Below are 21,695 nucleotides of genomic sequence, written 5' to 3'. Positions count from 1 at the left end.
AAAAAAAACCTATGCTACAGTCATACAGCAAAATACTATGCAGCTGTTAGTGTAAAGCAGACTTATAAGTAGTGTACATGGAAAAAAAAAAGTAGCGTACACGGAAAGATGTTCACAATACATTAAGTGAAAAACAGAAAACTGCTTTGCATAATAGCATGTATAATATGACCTCATTTTCATTTCTTTTTGTGTTTTTGAAGACAGGGTCTTGCTCTGCTGCCTAGGCTAGAGTGCAGTGGTGCGATCTCAGCTCACTGCAACCTTTGCCTCCCAGCCTCAAGCAATCCTCCCACCTCAGCCTCTTAAGTAGCTAGGACTATAGGTGTGTGCCACTAGGCTTGGCTAACATTTTTTTAAAAATTCATAGCAATGAAGTCTCACTATATTTCCCAGGCTGTTCTCAAACTCACAGGCTCAAGTGATCCTCCCAGCTTGGCCTCCCAAAGTGCTGGGATTACAGACGTGAGCCACTGCGGTGGCATAACCTCATTTTCTTTTTTTTTTTTGAGATGGAGTCTCACTCTGTCGCCCAGGCTGGAGTGCAGTGGCGTGATCTCAGCTCACTGCAAGCTCCGCCTCCCGGTTTCATGCCGTTCTCCTGCCTCAGCCTCCCAAGTAGCTGAAATTACAGGTGCCCGCCATCACGCCCAGCTATTTTTTTGTATTTTTAGTAGAGATGGGGTTTCACCGTGTTAGCCAGGATGGTCTCGATCTCCTGACCTCGTGATCTGCCCGCCTTGGCCTTCCAAAGTGCTGGGATTACAGGCATGAGCCACCATGCCTGGCCTATGATCTCATTTTCTAAAACGTAAGTTTGTATATGCATGAAGTCTACAAAAATATTTACACCAGACAACAATATTTACACCATCTCTGAGTAATGAATAATTGCTTCCTACATTTTTTATTGTTTAGAACTTTTTTTTTTACAAAAAGCATACATAACTTAAAATTTCTTTTTTTTTTTTTTTTTTTTAGACGGAGTGTTGCTCTCTCACCCAGGATGGAGTGCAGTGGTGCAATCCTGGCTCACTGCAACCTCCGCCTTCTGGGTTCAAATGATTCTCCTGCCTCAGCCTCCTGAGTAGCTGGGATTACAGGTGCGCCACCACGACTGACTAAATTTTGTATTTTTAGTAGAGATGGGGTTTCACCATGTTGGTCAGGCTGGTCTCGAACTCCTGACCTCATGATCCGCCCATCTCAGTCTCCCATAGTGCTGGCATTACAGATGTGAGCTGCCGTGCCCGGCTAATTATTCTTATTTTATGTATTTTTTTTTTAGAGATGGGGTCAAGCTTTGTTGTCCAGGCTGGTCTCAAACTCCTGGCTTCAGGCGGTCCTCCCACTTTGGCCTCCCAAAAGAGCTGGGATTACAGGTGTGAGCTACCACATCTGGCCTTAAAATTATAAAATACATTATCAAAAGCCATACATGTTATATATATGTTAATTGGGAAAAAAACCTTCAAGCAAAGAAATTACAAAGTAAGAGAGGGAAAGTGTGTCCCTAACCCTACAAAATCCCATCCTTTGAAGTAGCCAAGGCCGGGCACAGTGGCTCATGCATGTAATCCTAGTACTTTAGGAGGCTGAGGCCGGCAGATGATTGCTTGAGCCCAACCTCCACCTTCTGACCAGCTGGGCAACGTGGTGAAACCCCATCTCTACAAAAAAAAAAAAAAAAAAAAAAAAAAAAATTAACCGGGCATGGTGGCATGTGCCTGTAGTCTCAGCTACTAGGGAGGCTGAGGTGGGAGGATCACTTGAGCCCAGGATGTTGAGGCTGCGGTGAGCCCTGATTGCACTACTGCACTTTAGTAAGATTCTGTCTCCAAAAAAATAAAAAAGAAGTAGCCACTGTTAATGTTTTGGTCCTTTCAGATCTTTCTCTTCATATATACAAATATAAATGCATACATATAATTGTAAGTTTTCTCTAAACTGAGATTACACTAAATATATTTTATATACAACTTAAATTTCTTCACTCAATAACATATATGTATATATCTTCTTCCATATTAGGATGTTTATATTTACATCACTCTTCTTAAACACTACCTACTATTTGATGTTATTGTTTGGATTGCTTTCTTAGTCAGAAAAGGTGAAGCTATTTCTGTTAAAAACATAAGGAACTATGCAACCTATTAGTCTTGAGTGCCCCCTACTGGAGGCTCTTCACTGATATTAACAAAAGGCTAAATTACAATTAATTTAAGCAGGAAGTAATTCAAACACAGGGCACTATGCTTTTCAGCATATGGCAAAAAAAATTGGAAATTCAAAGAAAAAAGTATGCTTTAAAATGACTTTACTGAGGAAGTTCTTTATTTACTTATGATGTATTACAGGTATGTGCTAAGGTCTCTCTAATTAAGGTAAAGACAAAGAAATCAAGTTAAGCAGTTTGACTTTACATCTTACTCCCAGACAAATGTGTGTATTTGTTGTCAGTGGTGAGATGTGGATTCAGGGTGGGAAGTAATGGCAAACAAGCAGTTAAAGAGAAGTGAGGTAAAACTTCAAAAAAAAAAATCTCTTCCCTTCTGAGCTGATATTTACTTCTCTCCTCACATTTCAAATCTTCAAGAGTTATTTAGCTCTACCTCAAAGCATCTAGGTTGTTTACACCAGGTAATGTTTCAATCCATCTGAATCTGTGATTACATACCACATAATAATCAAAGACTCAGAGTAGAAGAAAACCAGGGATGTTGGAAGAATTAACCTGAAAAACATCCAAAGTATATTTAAACAAAGAAGACACCGCAATTAACAAAGGTGGCATTTCTTTATCAAACAAAGTCCTTTTTTTTTTTTTTTCCCTCGAGACAGAGTCTTGCTGTTGCCCAGGCTGGAGTGCAATGGCGCGTTCTCCACTCACTGTAACCTCCGCCTCCTGGGTTCAAGTGATTCTCCTACCTCAGCCTCCCGAGTAGGTGGGATTACAGGGGTGTGCCACCACACTGGGCTAATTTTTGGTATTTATTTTTTTTTTTTTAGTAGAGACGGGGATTCACCACGTTGGCCAGGCTGGTCTCAAACTCCTGACCTCATGATCCACCTGCCTCGGCCTCCCAAAGTGCTGGGATTACAGGCGTGAGCCACCGTTAATTATGCTTGTTATTTTCCAGGAAAACTGACACTTATGACCAGAATTTTTTAATAGAAACCAACCAAACCATAACTTTACTCAAAACTGCATGTCTGTATTATTTGTCAGGCAAATGCTGTTTTGACATTTCTAGACATTAACAATTTATACAGTCTTGACTTTGTTATAAAACTCTCTTCACTAGTTAATACTTACAGCTAATCTGTGATTATTTGCAAGGCTGATCATTTGCTGGGCTAGGCCATTTAATAACCGAGTACGAAGAGATAGGTCATCTAGGTCATGACGAAAAGGAAAAGCAATACCATCCACTATCACTAGTCGAACCTAAATACAGAAGAGATAATGATGTTAGATTTGGTATGAAAAATAATAAAAATGCTCTCTCTCTCCAAGAGAGCAGGGACCTTCTCTCTTATTTACTATATTCTTCTCTCTTATTTACTATATCATCCCCAATGCCTGCAACAGTAACTAGCATATAGGAAAGGAGGTGTCAATTAATACTTGCTAAATGAAGAAACAAATACTCTAAATAAAACAACTTACTTAGACATTGCTTCATAAAAGCCTCTTCTTTAATCCAGCCCTTACTAGATAAAAAAAAAACATAGCATTGGAAAAACCATAGTCCATTACAGGAAAAAACCTTAAAATCCAGGGCTTTATTTCCAACTGTCTAAAGAATGGCTTTCTTTTGGAAAGCTACAAAGCTGTTCGCCCAGTGCTTTCTGCAATAATCACTAAAAGTTAAAACAGACTCTGCTTTGATAATTTCTCAACTTTAAAAAAGCAATTCAAAGGCCGGGTGCGGTGGCTCACATCTGTAATCCCAGCACTTTGGGAGGCCGAGGCAGGTGGATCACGAGGTCAGGAGTTCAAGACCAGCCCGGCCAAGATGGTGAAACCCCGTCTCTGCTAAAACTACAAAAATTAGCCAGGCGCAGTGGCAGGTGCCTGTAATCCCAGCTACTCAGGAGGCTGAGGCAGGTGAATCTCTTGAACCCTGGTGGCAGAGGTTGCACCACTGCACTCCAGCCTGGGCGACAGAGTGAGACTTTGTCTCAAAAAAAAAAAAAAAAAGTAATTAAAAAAGAAAAAGGAATAATTATAATTTTCTTATACCTTGCCACTGTACACAGTCTTTACTGATAAAAAGCACATTTAAAGTCTTCATAAAACATTCTGAAAAGGCTTAAAGAAAAAGTCTTGGTAAAACAACAAATTTGTCAATTAAATATACCAATTTTACCTTCCGGGTTCCTTTTATGTTTCCTTAAAAAAAATAAAAAAAAACCTCAGGCTGGGTGCAGCGGCTCACACCTGTAATCCCAGCAATTTGGGAGGCCGAAGCGGGTGGATCACGAGGTCGAGTTTGAGACCAGCCTGGCCAACATGGTGAAACCCTGCCATGCACTCCAGCCTGGGGGACAGAGCAAAACCCTTTCAAAAGAAAGTCCCCCCAAAATAAAACATAAACAGTGAGGTTAGAATAATAAGCCAATATATAAACCTTAAGATCCCCAAATCAAAAAGAATCTGGAAACTAACCCAAATGTAAACAAACAAAAAACTCCAATGCTATGTTTTTTTCTATCTAGTAAGGGCTGGATTAAAGAAGAGGCTTTTATGAAGCAATGTCTAAATAAGTTGTTTTATTTAGGGTATTTGTTTCTTCATTTAGCAAGTATTAATTGACACCTCCTTTCCTATATGCTAGTTACTGTTGCAGGCATTGGGGATGATATAGTAAATAAGAGAGAATATAGTAAATAAGAGAGGAGGTCCCTCCTCTCTTGGAGGTTAGGTTTTAGTGGAGTAAGGGACGATTAATATGCAAACAAACACACAAATAAGGTAATTTCCGATAATTATAAGAAAATAAAACTGGTTAAAGTGATGAAGAACAGTTGAACACTAATAAAAAGCACAAAAATGCAAAAAAAAAAAGGGGGCATTATAAAGACTGAAAAGGACACTTGTTTACAGTATGAGAGCTGAAATAAAAAGGCAGAACATGACCTTGTTCAACCTCAGCTGGGAATATGTGCACAGGTTGATTCGATTTTTCATGACTCCACACATGACCACTGCTGTGTTCCCCCAATATTCGTAAGTTGAAGCCCTATCTCCCAGTGTGACTGTATTTGGAGAGAGGGCCTCTAAGGTAGTAATTAATGTAAAATGAGGTCATGAGAATGACATCCTGATTTGAGAGGATTAGTGTCCTTGAAGAAAAGACACCAAAGAGCTCACTCTTCTTCCTTCCTCCCCATGAGGACACAGCAAGAAGGTGGCCATCTACATGCCAGGGAGAGAGCTCTCACCAGAGACCAATCAGCCAGAACCTTGATCTTGAGCTTCTAGTCTCCAGAACTGTAAGAAAATAAAATTTCTGTTGTTCAAGCCACTCAGACTATAGTATTTTTGTTATGGCAGCCTGAGATGACCACAACAGATTTTAGTAGCAAGAAATGAGGTATGGTGGGTTAGGGGGTGAGAGAAGTGAGGTGCTACTATAACAAATACCTAAAATGTGGAAGTGATTTTGAAACTGGGTAATAAGCAAAGGCTGGAACAGTTTTGAGGCACATACTGAAAATATGGACATTAAGGGCAATTCTGGTGAGGCTTTTTTTTTTTTTTCAGATGGAGTCTCGCTCTGTTGCCCAGGCCGGAGTGCAGTGGTGCATTCTCGGCTCACTGCAACCTCCACCTCCCTGGTTCAAGCAATTCCCCCACCTCAGCCTCCCCGGTAGCTGGGATTACAGGCACACACCACCACACCCAGCTAATTTTTTTTGTATTTTTAGTAGAGACGGGGTTTCACCATGTTGGCCAGACTGGTCTTGAACTCCTGACTTCAGGCAATCCGCCCACCTCAGCCTCCCAAAGTGCTGGGATTACAGGTATGAGCCACCATGCCCGGCTATTCTGGTGAGGATTTATACAGAAACGAGGAACAAGTTATTGGAAACTGAAGGAAAGCTGGTGCTTAGTATAAAGTGGCAAAGAACTTGGCTGTGTTCTAGTATTTTATAGAAGGTAAAACTTGAGAAATGAAATTGGCTATTTATCTCAGGAGATTTCTAAGCAAAGTGTAGAGGAAGTGGCTTGGTTCCTCCTAGACCACGTATAGTAAAAATGAAAGAGGAGACAGATGAATTGAAGAAGGAATTGTTCAGCAAGAAGGAACCAGAACTTAGAGATGTAGAAAATTCTCAGCCTATCCATATTGCTAAAAATAAGAAAGCTTGCTCTAGAGAGAAGACCAAAGGTACGGTTGAACAATGACTCTGTAAATAGATTATCCATGATGTTAATCAGCCATCTCAGCAGAAGCCAGTGACAGATAAGGGATTATAATAGCAGAAACACTGCTAGTTTGAAGTAAAGAGGACAGAGGAAGTGGCAAAGAATGAAGGAAGGCTGTTCGACTTCACTGATTCCACAAGAGAAAACCATGAGCTACTTGACTGTGAATGTGCCCTATTCCTCAAGAAAAGGAAAGAATGATGCCAAAGGGGATCACAGATCCTCAGAGCTGTCACTCTTACCCTAAGCCCAGGAGGCAATGCTATGTCATCCTGGGTTTCAGAGGGTGGGGCCCTTGCAGAGAGAAGAAGGGGCAGGGCCACCCCACAGAGCAGTAGGGTGATGCTGCTACTGCAGTGGGCCTGGAAGGCAGAGCATCAAAGCAAAGAATTATTCTTTTTTAAATTATTATTATTTTTTTGAGACAGAGTCTCACTCTGTCACCCAGGCTGGAGTGCAGTGGCATGATCTCATGTCACTGCATCCTCCTCTGCTTCCTGGGTTAAAGTGATTCTTTTGCCTCAGCCTCCCAAGTAGCTAGGACTACAGGCATGCGCCACCATGCCCGGCTAATTTTTGTATTTTTAGTAGAGACGGGGTTTCACCATATTGGCCAGGGTGGTCTCAAACTCCTGACTTCGTGATCCGCCCGCCTCAGCCTCCCAAAGTGCTGGGATTACAGGCATGAGCCACCATGCCTGGCCAGCAAAGGATTATTCTTGAGCCTTATGGTCCAACGAAATTTGCCTTGCTAGGGACCCATAATCCTTTTGGGAATGTTCATCCTATGCGTGTCCTACTATTGTATTTTGAAAGCATATAACTTGCCTGATTTCAAACGTTCACAGCTGGAAGGGAATTTCACCTCAGGATGAATTATAACTTGAGTCTCACCAATTTCTGATTTAGATAATATTTAGATGAGGCCTGGGACTTTTACAGTTGATGACAGAACCAGTTAAGACCTTTGGGGCTGTGTGGATGGAAAGGATACAAGAAAAACATGAATTTGGCAGGCAGGTAGGGGGTCGAGGGGCAAGGGGCCAGGGGCAAACTTCTGGGAACTCAACTGTGTCCACTTAAAATTCGTATGTTGAATCCCTAAACCCCAATGTGAATGTATGTGGAGAAAGGACTTCTAAGGAAGTAATCAAAGTTAAATAAGTTCATAAAGATGGGACCCTAATCTAACATGATTAGCGTCCTTGTAAGAAGAAACATTAGGGGCCAGACGCAGTGGCTCACGCCTGTAATCCCAGCACTTTGGGAGGCCGGGGTGGGCGGATCACAAGGTCAGGAGATTGAGAACATCTTGGCCAACATGGGGAAACCGTCTCTACTAAAAATACAAAAATTAGCCAGGCGTGGTGGCACGCGCCTGCAGTCTCAGCTACTCTGGAGGCTGAGGCAGGAGAATCGCTTGAATCCAGGAGGTGGAGGTTGTAGTGAGCCGAGATCACGCCATTGCACTCCAGCCTGGGTGACAAAAGCGAAACTCTGCCGCCCCCCCCCCCCCCCCCCCAAAAAAAAGAAGAAACACCAGGGAATTCACTCTCTCCTTCTTTTCCTCCCTATCATATGAGGACACAGAGAAAAGATGGCTGTCTGCAAGCCAGGAAGAAAGCCCTTGCCGGAAACTGAATCAGCTAGAACTTTGATCTTGAACTTTTAGGCTCCAGAACTCTAAGAAAATTATTTCTATTGTATTTCTTTATTTAATTTTTATTTATTTATTTTGAGACAGAGTCTCTCTCTGTGGCCCAGGCTGGAGTGCAGTGGCGTGATCTTGGCACACTGCAACCTCTGCTTCCCAGGTTGAAGTGATTCTCCTGTCTCAGCCTCCCAAGTAGCTGGGATCACAGGCACGTGCCAACACACCAGGCTAATTTTTGTATTTTTAGGTAGAGACAGGGTTTTGCCATGTTAGTCAGGCTGGGCGACAGAGCAAGATTCTGTTTCCAAAAAAATAATTAATTAATTAAAATAAATAAATAAAATAACAGATGGCATTTTCCATGCAGAATCCTGGCAAAAATATTCATAAGGTCAGGATGATGGGTAATAGGCATTCTCATATATTGTCAGTAAGAGTAGAAATTGGTGCAGTCTTTCTGAAGGGCGATCTGCGTTCAAGAAAAAATTATTCTAACACTTCTTAAAACAGTAAGGAGACTGTATTCAAGACTATTCCAATAGGGGTATCACAATAGGGGAGAGAGACTGGGTTCAAATCAGAATACAAGGACAAGTGGGGATTCACAACCAAGAGCAAGGTAAAGGGGTCAGTGGATGAACAATTACTAACAGTGAGACATCAAGGGTAGGGAAATTCTTGCTAAACTGACCGAACAGGATTCTTACTAATGGCAGGCCAGCCAGGTGAGCAGCCTAGCCAACGTGCAAAACCCTGTTTCTACCGAAAATACAAAAAAAAAAATTAGCCAGGCGTTGTGGCGCATGCCTGTAGTCCCAGCTACTTGGGAGGCTGAGGCAGGAGAACTGCCTGAACCCGGGAAGCAGAGGTTGCAGTGCGCCAAGATCACCCCAATGCACTCCAGCCTGGGCGACAGAGCCAGACTCCATCAAATTAAAAAATAAAAAATAAATAAATAAAGGCAGGCCAAGGATTTAAATATCAAAGTGGGGAATGAGGAACGTGATCAGATATCAAAGGTGCTCAGACTATCAAATGTGAGAGATTCTCTCTGAACTGACAGCAGGATTCTTTGCTAAGACTGGACTGGGTAGGCCAAAGACAGGATGGGGCCAAGTTTAGTCAAGGAGAATCTTTGTCACTGATAATGTTTATCAAAATTAAAGGGCCAGGCACAGTGGCTCATGCCTATAATCCCAGCACTTTGGGAAGCTGAGGTGGGAGAATCACTTAACCCCAGGAGTTGACTCCATTCCTACCAAAAAAAAAAAAAAAAAAGGGGTGATACATGATGGCAGGGTAGCTCAATGATGTAGCCTTGAACTGCTGGGCTCAAGCTATCCTCCCACCTCAGGCCTGCTCCACCCAGCCCTTGGTAGCTGAGACTACAGCTACACCACACACGGTTAATTTTTTTTTCGTGGGGACAATGTCTTACTATGTTGCCCAGGCTGGTTTTGAACTACTGGGCTCAAATGATCCTCCCACTGTGGCCTCCCCAAGTGCTGGGATTACAAGTATGAGCCACTGCACCTGGCCGATAGTGACCAACTTTGGGGAGAGGCACTAGAAAACAGTAGCACAAGGAAGTTCTTATTTTTCATTTCATATCTTTCTATACAATATGGTTTGATAGGAGCTATTCCACTATTACTGGAAATGAAACTTCTATATTATTTCAATTTCTTACTCTGGGCATAAACTATATATACATATACATACACAAAACAAATATAAATATAAATAAATTGTAGGTCAAGGAAGGAAGAGATTTTCTCAATTGGCTTTGACTTTGATTTTATGCTACTGTACTGGTTATTTTTTCATGCTTATCAAACACCTCAAAAAATACTTGGTTAGTTACATTTCAGTAGTCTGACTGATACCTTTGAGTGTTCTGAAAGGAAATCTGGAAGAAGATAAACTTGTGCCAGTAACTCTGTGTAGTCACGACAGCGAAAATAATAAATATGGGAAAGAATATTATCAAGAGTGAAATCCTCCAAAGCTTTTCGGTGTTCTGAAACAACAAAACAATCTTAATTAGTTTTACCTGTTTCGATGTACTGGCAATTGTAGAAAAACAATACTTTTTAATAACAAAATGTTCTCCTTTGTATAACAAAACTCTTTAACTGAAAGATGACAAATTGTAGCAAAATTACCACAAACTAACAGTTCATAATTCCTGATCTTTTTTTTTATTATACTTTAAGTTCTAGAGTATATGTGCACAACGTGCAGGTTACATATGTATACATGTGCCATGTTGGTGTCCTGCACCCATTAACTCGTCATTTATATTAGGTATATCTCCTAATGCTATCCCTCCCCGCCCCCCACCTGATCTCTCTCTTAATTTGTTTAGAGATAAGATCTCACTCTGATGCCCAGGCTGGAGCACAGTGGCACAATCATAGCTCGCTGCAACCTCGAATTCCTAGGCTCAAGGGATCCTCCTGTCCCAGCCTCCCAAAGCACTGGGATTACAGGCATAAACCACTGTGCCCAGCCACTTGATTTTTTTTTTTTTTTTTTTTTTTTTTAGATAAAGTCTCACTCTGTCACCCAGGCTGGAGTGCAGTGAAGCGATCTCGGCACACTGCAACCTCTGCCTCCCGGGCTCAAGCAATTGTCCTGCCTCAGCCTCCTGAGTAGCTGGGATTACAGCCACTCACCACCATGCCCAGCTAATTTTTGTATTTTTAGTAGAGACGGGGTTTTACCTTGTTGGCCAGGCCGGTCTTGAACTCCTGACCTCAAGTGATCTGCTCGCCTCAGCTTCCAAAAGTGATAGGATTACAGGCATGAACCACCACACCCAACCTGATCTTTTATTTTCACATTTTCCACTGTTTCCTTACATATTAGGCTACGTAAAATTATTTATAAACATATACAACTAGTGTTTTAATGCCTGCCTTTTCATATTTCTAGTCACTGGCTTCATTGAACAGAAGTAACATAATGGAAGTTTCTCTTTCTTGTTTTTTTCTATAGGACTACAAATTAAGAGTTAACAGCAGCCTGGGCAACATGGAAAACCCCATCTCTGCAAAAAATACAGAAATTAGTCAGGTGTGGTAGTGTGCAACTCTGGTCGTAGCTACTCAAAAGGTTAAGGTGAGAGGATCGCTTGAGCCTGGGAGGTCAAGGCTGCAGTAAGCTATGATAGCGGCACTGTACTCCAACCTGGGTGACAGAATGAAAACTCTGTCTCAAAAAAAAAAAAGTTAGGAAAAATGTTCAAATGAAGCATTTTTTCTCTTGAATGCTGTAGTATAATTTGATACTTAACTAGCAACAATTATATAAAATCTTTCTTAGATTGGACGTTTAAAACAAACAGTTTGTGGCTGGGTGCGGTGGCTCACACCTGTAATCACAGCACTTTGGGAAGCTGGGTGGATCACTAGGTCAGGAGTTCAAGACCAGCTTGGCCAACATGCTGAAACCCATCTCTAAAAATATAAAAATTAGCTTGGTGTGGTGGTGCATGCCTGTAATCCCAGCTACTCGGGAGGCCGAGGCAGGAGACTGGCTCAAACCCGGGAGACAGAGGTTGTAGCAAAATTACCATAACTAATGCCCAGCTAATTTTTTTTGCATTTTTTGTAGAGACGGAGTTTCACCATGTTGCCCAGGCTGGTCTTGAACTCATGGGCTCAAGAGATCTGCCTGCCTTGGCCTCCTAAAGTGTTAGAATTACAGGCGTGAGCCACCATGCCTGGGCAACAGAGCAAGACTGTCTCAGAAAAAAAAAAAGTTTGATTTTGCACGTATTTCAGAGAGAAACCAATCAGTTACTGCATTTTTTCTTTTTCATTTTTTTGAGATGGAGTCTTGCTCTGTCCTCCAGGCTGGAGTGCAGTGGCGCGATCTCAGCTCACTGCAAGCTCCGCCTCCTGGGTTCATGCCATTCTCCTGCCTCAGCCTCCCGAGCAGCTGGGACTACGGGCACCCGCCACCACGCCTGGCTAATTTTTTGTATTTTTAGTAGAGACGGGGTTTCACCGTGTTAGCAAGGATGGTCTCGATCTCCTGACCTCGTGATCTGCCCACCTCGGCCTCCCAAAGTGCTAGGATTACAGGCATGAGCCACCACACCCAGCCAGTTACTGCATTCTAAAATGAACTTAGCCAGGCATGGTGGCTCACGCCTGTAATTCTAACACTTTAGGAGGCCAAGGCAGGCAGATCTCTTGAGCCCATGAGTTCAAGACCAGCCTGGGCAACATGGTGAAACTCCGTCTCTACAAAAAATGCAAAAAAAATTAGCTGGGCATGGTGGTGCCCACCTGTAGCCCCAGCTACTCGGGGGGCTGAAGTGAGAGGATCACCTGAGCCCAGGGAGGTCAAAGCTGCAGTGAATTGTGATCATGCCACTGCATTCTGGCCTGGGTGACAAAGTGAGACCCTGTTTCAAAAAAAGTAAAATATTAAAAATAAATAAAATGTACTTAAACATTAACACTGAAAAAACAAGAAGCTATATTTTAAAATAGAAAACATTTCCTATTGCAAATATACACTTACCAGAGTCAAATTTTCACCAAAACAATGACAATTTAATCTCGTATCAATCATTTAAAAACTTTAGGCCAGGCGTGGTGGTTCACGCCTGTAATCCCAGCACTTTGGGAGGCCGAGGTGGGCAGATCATGAGGTCAGGAGATCGAGACCATCCTGGCTAACACGGTGAAACCCCGTCTCTACTGAAAATACAAAAAGTTAGCCAGGCGTGGTGGCGGGCGCCTGTAGTCCCAGCTACTCGGGAGGCTGAGGCAGGAGAATGGCGTGAACCCAGGAGGCAGAGCTTGCAGTGAGCCCAGATCACGCCACTGCACTCCAGCCTGGATGACAGACTGAGACTCTGTCTTTTTTTTTTTGAGACGGAGTCATGCTCTGTCCCCCAGGCTGGAGTGCAATGGCGCCATCTCAGCTCACTGCAAGCTCCGCCTCCCGGGTTCACACCATTCCCCTGCCTCAGCCTCCCGAGTAGCTGGGACTACAGGCGCCTGCCAACACGTCCGGCTAATTTTTTGTATTTTTAGTAGAGACGGGGTTTCACCGTGTTAGCCAGGATGGTCTCGATCTCCTGACCTCGTGATCCACCCGCCTCGGCCTCCCAAAGTGCTGGGATTACAGGCTTAAGCCACCACGCCCGGCCGAGACTCCGTCTTAAAAAATAAATAAAAATAAAAATAAAAACTTTATATCCTAGTGCTACACCTACTCTATTTACAGTAAGGTTTTAAGACACTATTACAAACCCAGATTGTGGCATGGGTAGCTTTAAGGTATAGGGGAAGAAAAATTCCTTTTCCTGCCACCCTCAGGTTTCTTGGCTGGAGCCCTGTAAATCAGACTGACAAAAGATGGATTAACAAGAGAAAAAGTTGGCCGGGCGTGGTGGCTCGTGCCTGTAAGCCCAGCACTTTGGAAGGCCGAGGCAGGCGGATCATGAGGTCAGGAAATTGAGACCATCCTGGCTAAACAGTGAAACCCCGTCTCTACTAAAAAAAAAAATCCAAAAAAAATTAGCTGGGTGTGGTGGCACACACCTGTAGTCCCAGCTCCTTGGGGAGGCTGAAGCAGGAGAATTGCTTGAACCCGGGAGATGGAGGTTGCAGTGAGCCGAGATCGTGCCACTGCACTCCAGCCTGGGTGACAGAGGGAGACTCCGTCTCAATTAAAAAAAAAAAAAAAAAGGAGGAAAAGTTTATTAATTGAGCATAGTGCATATAACAACACAGGGGAGTCCACAGATTAGTAACTCAAAAGTTTGGTTAGATTTGGAGCTGGGTGCAGGTGTTCACACTCATAATCCCAGCACTTAGGGAAGCCGACGTAGAAGGATCACTTGAGGTCAGAAGTTTGAGACCAGTCTGGCCAACATGATGAAACTCTGTCTCTACTAAAAATACAAAAATTAGCCAGGTATGGTGGCACGCCCCTGTATTTGCAGCTCCCAGCTACTCAGGAGGCTGAGTCAGGAGAATCGCTTGAACCTGGGAGGTGAAGGTTGCAGTAAGCCAAGATCGCGCCACTGCACTCCAGCCTGGGCAGTAGAGCCAGATTCTGTCTCAAAAAAAAAAAAAAAAAAAGATTTGAGCTTATCTTCTCGAAGGTACAATAAATTTTTAGAGAAGTAACAAGACAAAGGAAAAGGACCCTGAGTCTCTAAAGGCAGCAAATATTGAAACTAACTGGAGATAAAAGATAGCTAGTGAAATTTGTTATGTACACTGATAACGGTCTAAAGTTGTCTGTGGTGATTAACTTTTGTCTTCCTGGTAAGAGAGGGAAGATGGAACTCTTCTGTGCATTTATGTCTTGTTTTTAGGAAGGGCAGACAGATTTATCTGTTTCTTCTCAATTGCCTTCAGCTCAAAATAATCCTTATGCCAAAGTGGCATATTTTAGGGTGGCATATTCTGCTAGGGTCCAAAGGGCTTTCAGTAAGCATGCTGGTCAACAGTGAAATGGGACACTTAGTGCAGTACTTCCATGAAAAAAAAAATCCAGCTGACTACACTCATTTAAAGGAAATATACTCATTTAAAGGAAATCTTATGAAAAGCATTTTTTTTTTAAACTTGTAGAGGAAAGAAGAAAAGACCGCACATCCAAAAAACAAATAAAACAAAGAAAAAGAAAACAATAAGCCAGGCGCTGTAGCTCATGCCTGTAATCTCAGCACTTTGGGAGGCTGAGGCGGGCAGATCACGAGGTCAGGAGTTCGAGACCAGCCTGGCCAGCATGGTGAAACTCCGTCTCTACTAAAAAACCAAAAAATTAGCCAGGCATTGTGGCACACGCCTGTAGTACCAGCTGCTCAGGAGGCTGAGGCAGGAGAATTGCTTGAACCCAGCAGGCAGAGGTTGCAGTAAGCCGAGATCGTGCCACTGCACTCCAGCCTGGGTGACAGAGCGCAACTCCAACTCAAAATAAATAAATAAATAAGACATCAGTCAATCCATAAGCCATTTAATTTATAAGTAAGTGAAAGGATAAGAACTTGAATATAAATTTCCTTTCTTTTTTATTTTTTGAGAAGGAGTTTCACTTTTGTCTCCCGGAATGGAGTGCAGTGGCACAATCTTGGCTCACTGCAACCTCCGCCTCCTGGGTTCAAGTGTTTCTCCTGCCTCAGACTCCCGAGTAGCTGGGATTACAGGCACCTGCCACCACGCTCGGCTAATTTTTTGTATTTTTAGTAGAGATGGGGTTTCACCATGGCTCCTGACTTCAGGTGGTCTGCCCGCCTCGGCCTCCCAAAGTGCTGGGTTTACAGGAATGAGACACTGCACCTGGCCTACAAATTATCTTTCAAAAAATCGTTTAAGTCTGGGCATGGTGGCTCACGCCTGTAATCCTAGCACTTTGGGAGGCCGAGGTGGGCAGATCACCTGAGGTCAGGAGTTCAAGACCTGACTTGCCTACACAGTGAAACCCCGTCTCTACAAAAAATACAAAAATTAGCTGGGTGTGGTCGGGTGCGGTGGCTCATGCCTGTAATCCCAGCACTTTGGGAGGCCAAGGCAGGCAGATCATGAGGTCAGGAGATCGAGACCATCCTGGCTAACATAGTGAAACCCTGTCTCTACTAAAAATACAAAAAAAATTAGCCGGGCATGGTGGCGGGTGCCTGTAGTCCCAGCTACTCAGGAGACTAAGGCAGGAGAATTGCTTGATCCTGGGAGGTGGAGGCTGCAGTGAGCTGAGATCGTGCCACTGTACTCTAGCCTGGGCCACAGAGCAAGAATCTGTCTCAAAAAAGAAAAAAAAACTGGCGGGGCACAGTGGCTCACGCCCATAATCCCAGCACTTTGGGAGGTTGAGGTGGGAGGATCACCTGAGGTCAGGAGTTCGAGACCAGCCTGATCAACATGGAGAAACCCTGTCTGTACTAAAAATACAAAATTAGCTGGGCGTGGTGGCATACGCCTGTAATCCCAGCTACTCGGGAGGCTGAGGCAGGAGAATCCCTTGAATCTGGGAGGAGCAAGTTGCAGTGAGCCAAGATTGCGCCACTGCACTCCAGCCTGGGCAGCAAAAGCAAAACTTTGTCTCAAAAAAAAAAAAAAAAAAAAAAATCGTTTTACAGTCACTTTATTTTCACATAACAAGCACCAAAAAAACACCTCCCAAACACTTTAACAATTAGTGCAGTTATGAAATCAGCTATATAATCAAAGCTCCCAAGTCAATCTGCTTAACAATTCAAACACTTCAGACGTGGTTTTCTTTTTCTTTTTTTTTTTTTTTTAAGAGACATAGTAGTCTCACTCTGTTGCCTAGGCTGGAGTGAAGTGGCGTAATCTGGGCTCACTGCAATCTCCACCTCCCGAGTTCAAGTGATTCTCCTGCCTCAGCCTCCTTAGTAGCTGAGATTACAGGCATGTGCCACCACACCTGGCTAATTTTGGTATTTTTAGTACAGACAGGGTTTCATCATGTTGGCCAGGCTGGTCTCGAACTCCTGATCTCAGGTGATCCACCCGCCTCGGCCTCCCAAAGGGCTGGGATTATAGGCATGAGCACTGCATCCGGCCTCAGACGTGGTTTTCAAAGCTACCTTTGGTTTTTGGAAAACAAATATGGAAGTCCTTACACACTGGAAAGTATTTAACAACAGTTGCTTATATTAAGGTGTCCGACACCATTAACTTACACCTGATAAGTTGGAGTATGATGACTGAAATACATACATAGGTTTTGCCCCAAAGCTCCTACAGGAAGAAGTGAGGGCCATAAAAGGGGAAGAAAAAAAAGCCAGTCCAGCCTGTGGCATTTCTCATTTTGTAACAGTAATAAAAGAGTTTAACACTAGTTAACTGTCCAGTCATTAGGCTTCACATTCCAAATGGAGTGTTGCTGAGGTCTCAGATGGGCACAAATGCAAATTACTTTTATTAATACAGAAAAAAACAGGATCATGTGCTAACTTACCCTCTCCCTTGTGTTTTTCTGCTATAAGGTGAAGGTGCTGAATGCAGGCAGTAGCAAGGTCTACCACTCTATCAACCATAAAACTTCCCTCTGTATCAATAAAAACTGCTTCACCTGCCACTCCTCCAAAACATTCTGGTATCTGCACATCTACTGCCAACTGCATACTGTCAACAGAAAGATGACAAATAACCAAATCATCATGATGATCTAAGGCAGTGTTTTTGAAACTCCAGATAATGACAAGTTAGGTATCACTAAAGTTTTATAAATGTAAATATACTCCCCAAGGCAACAGAAATGTCTAACTCTTCATGATTCCAGATATAATGTGAACCGATTGACTATACGTAAATCAACTGGATTCGGGGAGGGCATGCCTATAAAACCAAGATTAAGGATATTTTATTTTATTTATTTTTTGAGATGGAGTCTCGCTCTGTTGCCCAGGCTGGAGTGCAGTGACGCGATCCAGCCTCACTGCAAGCTCCGCCTCCTGGGTTTATGCCATTCTCCTGCCTCAGCCGCCCGAGTAGCTGGGACTACAGGCGCCTGCCACCACGCCCGGCTAATTCTTTGTATTTTTTAGTAGAAACGGGGTTTCACCGTGTTAGCCAGAAGTCTCGATCTCCTGACCTCGTGATCCACCCGCCTTGGCCTCCCAAAGTGCTGGGATTACAGGCGTGAGCCACCGCGCCCAGCCAATTAAGAATATTTTAATCATTTCCAGGCCTCTCAAAATGGAGCCCCTTATTACACATAAATCTACCTTTTTTTTTTTTTTTCTTTTGAGACACAGTCTTGTTCTGTTACCCAAGCTGGAGTGCAGTGGCGTGATCTCAGCTCACTGCAACCTCCACCTCCCAGGTTCAAGCGATTCTCCTGCCTCAGCCTCCCTAGGAGCTGAGACTATAGGTGCGCACCACCATGCCTGGCTAATTTTTTTATTTTTAGTAGACATGGGGTTTCACCATGTTGACCAGGCTGGTCTCGAACTCCTGATCTCAGGTGATCCACCCGTCTCAGCCTCCCAACATGCTGGGATTACAGGCGTGAACCACCACCCCCGGCCTCCTTTTTTTTTTTTTGAGATAGGGTCTCACTCTGCTGCCCAGACAGTGATGTGATCAAGGCTCACTGCAGTTTCGACCTCCCTGGCTCAAGTGATCCTCCTGCCTCAGCCTCCCAAGTAGCTAGAACCACAGACATGTGCCACCACACTCAGTTAATTTTCCATTTTTAGTAGAGACGAGGTCTCACTATGTTGCCCAGGCAGGCCTCAAACTCCTGGGCTCAAGCAATCCTCCTCCTGCCTCAGCCTCCCAAAGTGCTGGGATTATAGGCATGAGCCACTACCCCTAGCCATAAATCTACTTTCAAACATCTGACTTTCAAATATACTCTCAGGAATGAATAAAGCAGAAACTTCCTGTTTAACCTTATGACTACACTACAATTTGCAAAGGAAACATTTTTTCACATCAGAAGAATTGCATAAATTTATCAAGAAGGGATACTGAAGTAACACAAATAGTAAGCTAATTTTTGTTTAATGCACATACACACTTAAAACTAAGAGCACGTATATATCTTATTTGGTTTCCTGACTGTAAACCAACAGTACAAAATACTACTTTCATAATATGTTATTAAACCCACCCTTAAAAGGAGAACACTTTATTTTACCATAATTGTGTTTTTCCAACACCTGGTGCACCACAAATTTCTGTTGTTTTCATTAAGGGCACTCCACCCCCAAGAATATCATCTAGTGCTGAACAGAAGGTAATTATGAAGCCCTGGGTATGCTCCTGCTCAAGAAGTTCCAGTGCTGTACACTTCTTGTCTGACTCAGATGTACCAGCATATCTTGGTTTATTTGTGAGACATTCTCTTCTGATAATCTGCAGAGTTTCTAAGGCTTCTGCTTTAGATATCCCAACTTCTGAAAGTAAAATAAGAAAAAAAGAACCCTAATTTTAGAGATTTAAAAGTGTAACATGATAATGGATTGTCTTTATTAATTTTTAGACAAGAGTGATGCTAGCAGTGGAGAAACATAAAAATGCAACATTCTATCAACCATTTAATTTTTCAGTTTGGCCGGACACAGTGGCTCACGCCTAAAATCCCAGTACTTTGGGAGGCTGAGGCAGCCAGATCACCTGAGGTCAGGAGTTCAAGACCAGCCTGGCCAACATGGTGAAACCCCGTCTCTACTAAAAATACAAAGATTAGCCGGGCATGGTGGCACGCGTTGTAATTCCAGCTACTTGGGAGGCTGAGGCAGGACAATCACTTGAACCCGGGAGGTGGAGGTTACAGTGAGCAGAGATGACACCACTGCACTCCAGCCTGGGTGACAGTGCGAGACTCCGTCTCAAAAAAAAAAAAAAAAAATTCAGCTTAATAAAGGTATTTGTTTTCTTAGTCATCACATAAAGAATTACCTATTACCTCAGAAACAATTCAACTAAAGCATTTCTGAGTACCTACAAGCGTCTCAGGAAGCAGAAATAAAAATGTACTCACTATTACCATATTTTTACTATCCCTTTTGGTGTTATGAAGCCATAATTATCTCGCTCTCATAAGGTATACAAATTATTTTTCAGATGAGAATGCAAATAGATTTTTTAACTGCCTAAAACAAGGTACAACTTTAAGAAGCACATATGCATGTATTATTTATAATAAAAACTTTTCATGGAAATAACTGATGTAAAAAATTCATATATCACTCCAAACTAATGAGAACAATTATTCAATGCACAAGCATTTTAAAGAATACATTTATGCTTCCTCGACTACACAATTTCACCCATCTGACGGTATGGCCTGAGAAAAGAAAATGGCAATTACAAAACAAGCTGGTGAAGAAATAATGGTGAGGATGACATCACTTATCAGTTTCATATATCAGTGCTTGATCTGATAAGAATATGAACCATAAATACGGGGCTAATAAAAGACAATGGTGATGACAGCATTTAGGAAATGAAAATCCTATCCAGTTCAGGAGCCTGAATGCTGGAATCAGATTGCCTGGGTATGTAAATCCTGGCACCACTTACTGCGTGATTTTGGGCAAGTTACTTTACTTTTTCTTTTTTGCTCAGATTTTTTTCTTCTATAAAATGGGAATGAGACGATACATGTAAAAAGCTTGGTAGAATATCAAGGCCACCTAAAATGGTCAATAGTTGTTAGTGATCACTATTATTCAGGGTCTCACATTTCTTCTTTGAAAAACCAACTTGTTGAAGAAAAAAGAGCCCATCAAATTTTGGGGGACACAGTCTGCACGCGGTATGACTTAAACAGTAAAGGTTGGGTCCACGAGACTTATTCTTTAGAGGCGAATTGAAACCTCCGTATTTTCCATCATTAAGGGCAGTAACTTAAAATTCTGTTCCATCTTCTTCAGTGAATAGCACAGGTCCGGACATGTCATAGAGTCATGTGCACAAAGAGTGACCACCGCCAGCTTCATATTTGTATATCTCAGGATGCAGTGGTTCCCATCGGCAGTGCTCTGGAATATGAGGTTTTGGGTGAATTACGTAAGAGGAGAATATTCTTTCTACTGCTTCCTCAAGATTCCGGGGATTCTACTCCCTTTCTCATTCTTAGTGTCTCTAGTCCTACACAAAATCCTGCATTTCTGAAATTTAACCCTTACCCCTTGGATCTTGGAACAGCAAAAATTAGACAACTAATTCTGACTCCAGTATTTCCTAACCCAGTTAGCATGAAAAGTTACCTAAGCTCCCCAAGATATCAGTTCTCTCATCCATATACTGAATATAATAATCTACGTAAGCGGGTTGAGGGTTAAATGAGACAATCCTCAAAGCATTCAGCAGGCATTGCCAGAGGAAAAGCAATTAGTAAATGTTTTCACGACCACAGTTCTCCTAACCATTCAGACAACTTGTAAGTGGAGTCGAGGAGCTGTTTCACGCTGTAAACACGGACGTGGGAGGAAGCAGAATCTAACGGAGACTGGGCTGAAGCCCGAGGCGAGAGAACGAAGACTGAGGCGGCGCTGACGGCGCCCGGTGTGCCTCAGCTTGCCATCAGGAGTCGTTACCTTTGCTAAGCTCGGAGGGTTTCACCTCTAGCAGTTCCTCAGCAGTCTGGAACCCCGCAGACACCAGCTTCACCCGCACCGCTGGGGACAGCGGGAAACTCACCAAATCCCGCTGCATTTCAAAGCGGAACGTCTTGCCGCCCACTCGCGCAGGCTCAGCTGCTAACTCCGGAGCAGCCAAACTCCGCACGCCTTCACCGGGGCGTGCGGCGTGACGTCAGACGTAAAGCGGAAGGGGCTGGCTCTGCGGCCTGGCTGCACGCGCCTCCGGGCCTTGCAGCTTTGCGCAGGCTTGTAAATTTTCACACTTATGCACCATTCCGTTATGATTCCCCAAAATCTCATTTAGAGATTCCCCATCAGATGTACACCCTGACTGTAAAACGATGGACGGAGACCATAGGATGGAGAGCCAAGCCCACTGGGTTCTCCATGCCACATTTCCTTGCCTCCACCGTGGCCTGTTAGGTGAAGCCTCAGAGTCATTAATAGGAGTGATCTCGAGTGGGAGCAGTGAGCGTAACGAGCACACACTAGCCAGTTACCATTATTCT

The 21,695-nt window shown here is 43.2% G+C and overlaps 1 protein-coding gene across 1 annotated transcript in view; it reads right to left on the bottom strand.

Moving 5' to 3' along the window:
• The window catches only part of RAD51C (RAD51 paralog C), a 41,359-nt gene extending 20,027 nt beyond the window's left edge, over positions 1-21,332 (bottom strand). Inside the window, exons 1-5 of the mRNA XM_032162846.2 lie at positions 21,142-21,332; positions 18,735-18,993; positions 17,049-17,215; positions 9,980-10,113; positions 3,320-3,451 (exon numbers count right to left, since the gene is read on the bottom strand). Of these exons, the coding sequence (XP_032018737.1) occupies positions 3,320-3,451; positions 9,980-10,113; positions 17,049-17,215; positions 18,735-18,993; positions 21,142-21,259 (810 nt within the window). The 5' untranslated portion in view covers positions 21,260-21,332. The remainder of the gene's footprint in view (positions 1-3,319; positions 3,452-9,979; positions 10,114-17,048; positions 17,216-18,734; positions 18,994-21,141) is intronic.
• Positions 21,333-21,695: the final 363 nt, after the last annotated feature.

The sequence above is a fragment of the Hylobates moloch genome, unplaced genomic scaffold (genome assembly GCF_009828535.3).
Source record: "Hylobates moloch isolate HMO894 unplaced genomic scaffold, HMol_V3 SCAFFOLD_10, whole genome shotgun sequence".
Classification (NCBI taxonomy): Eukaryota; Metazoa; Chordata; class Mammalia; order Primates; family Hylobatidae; genus Hylobates; species Hylobates moloch.
This window is presented reverse-complemented; position numbering and strand designations above follow the sequence as displayed.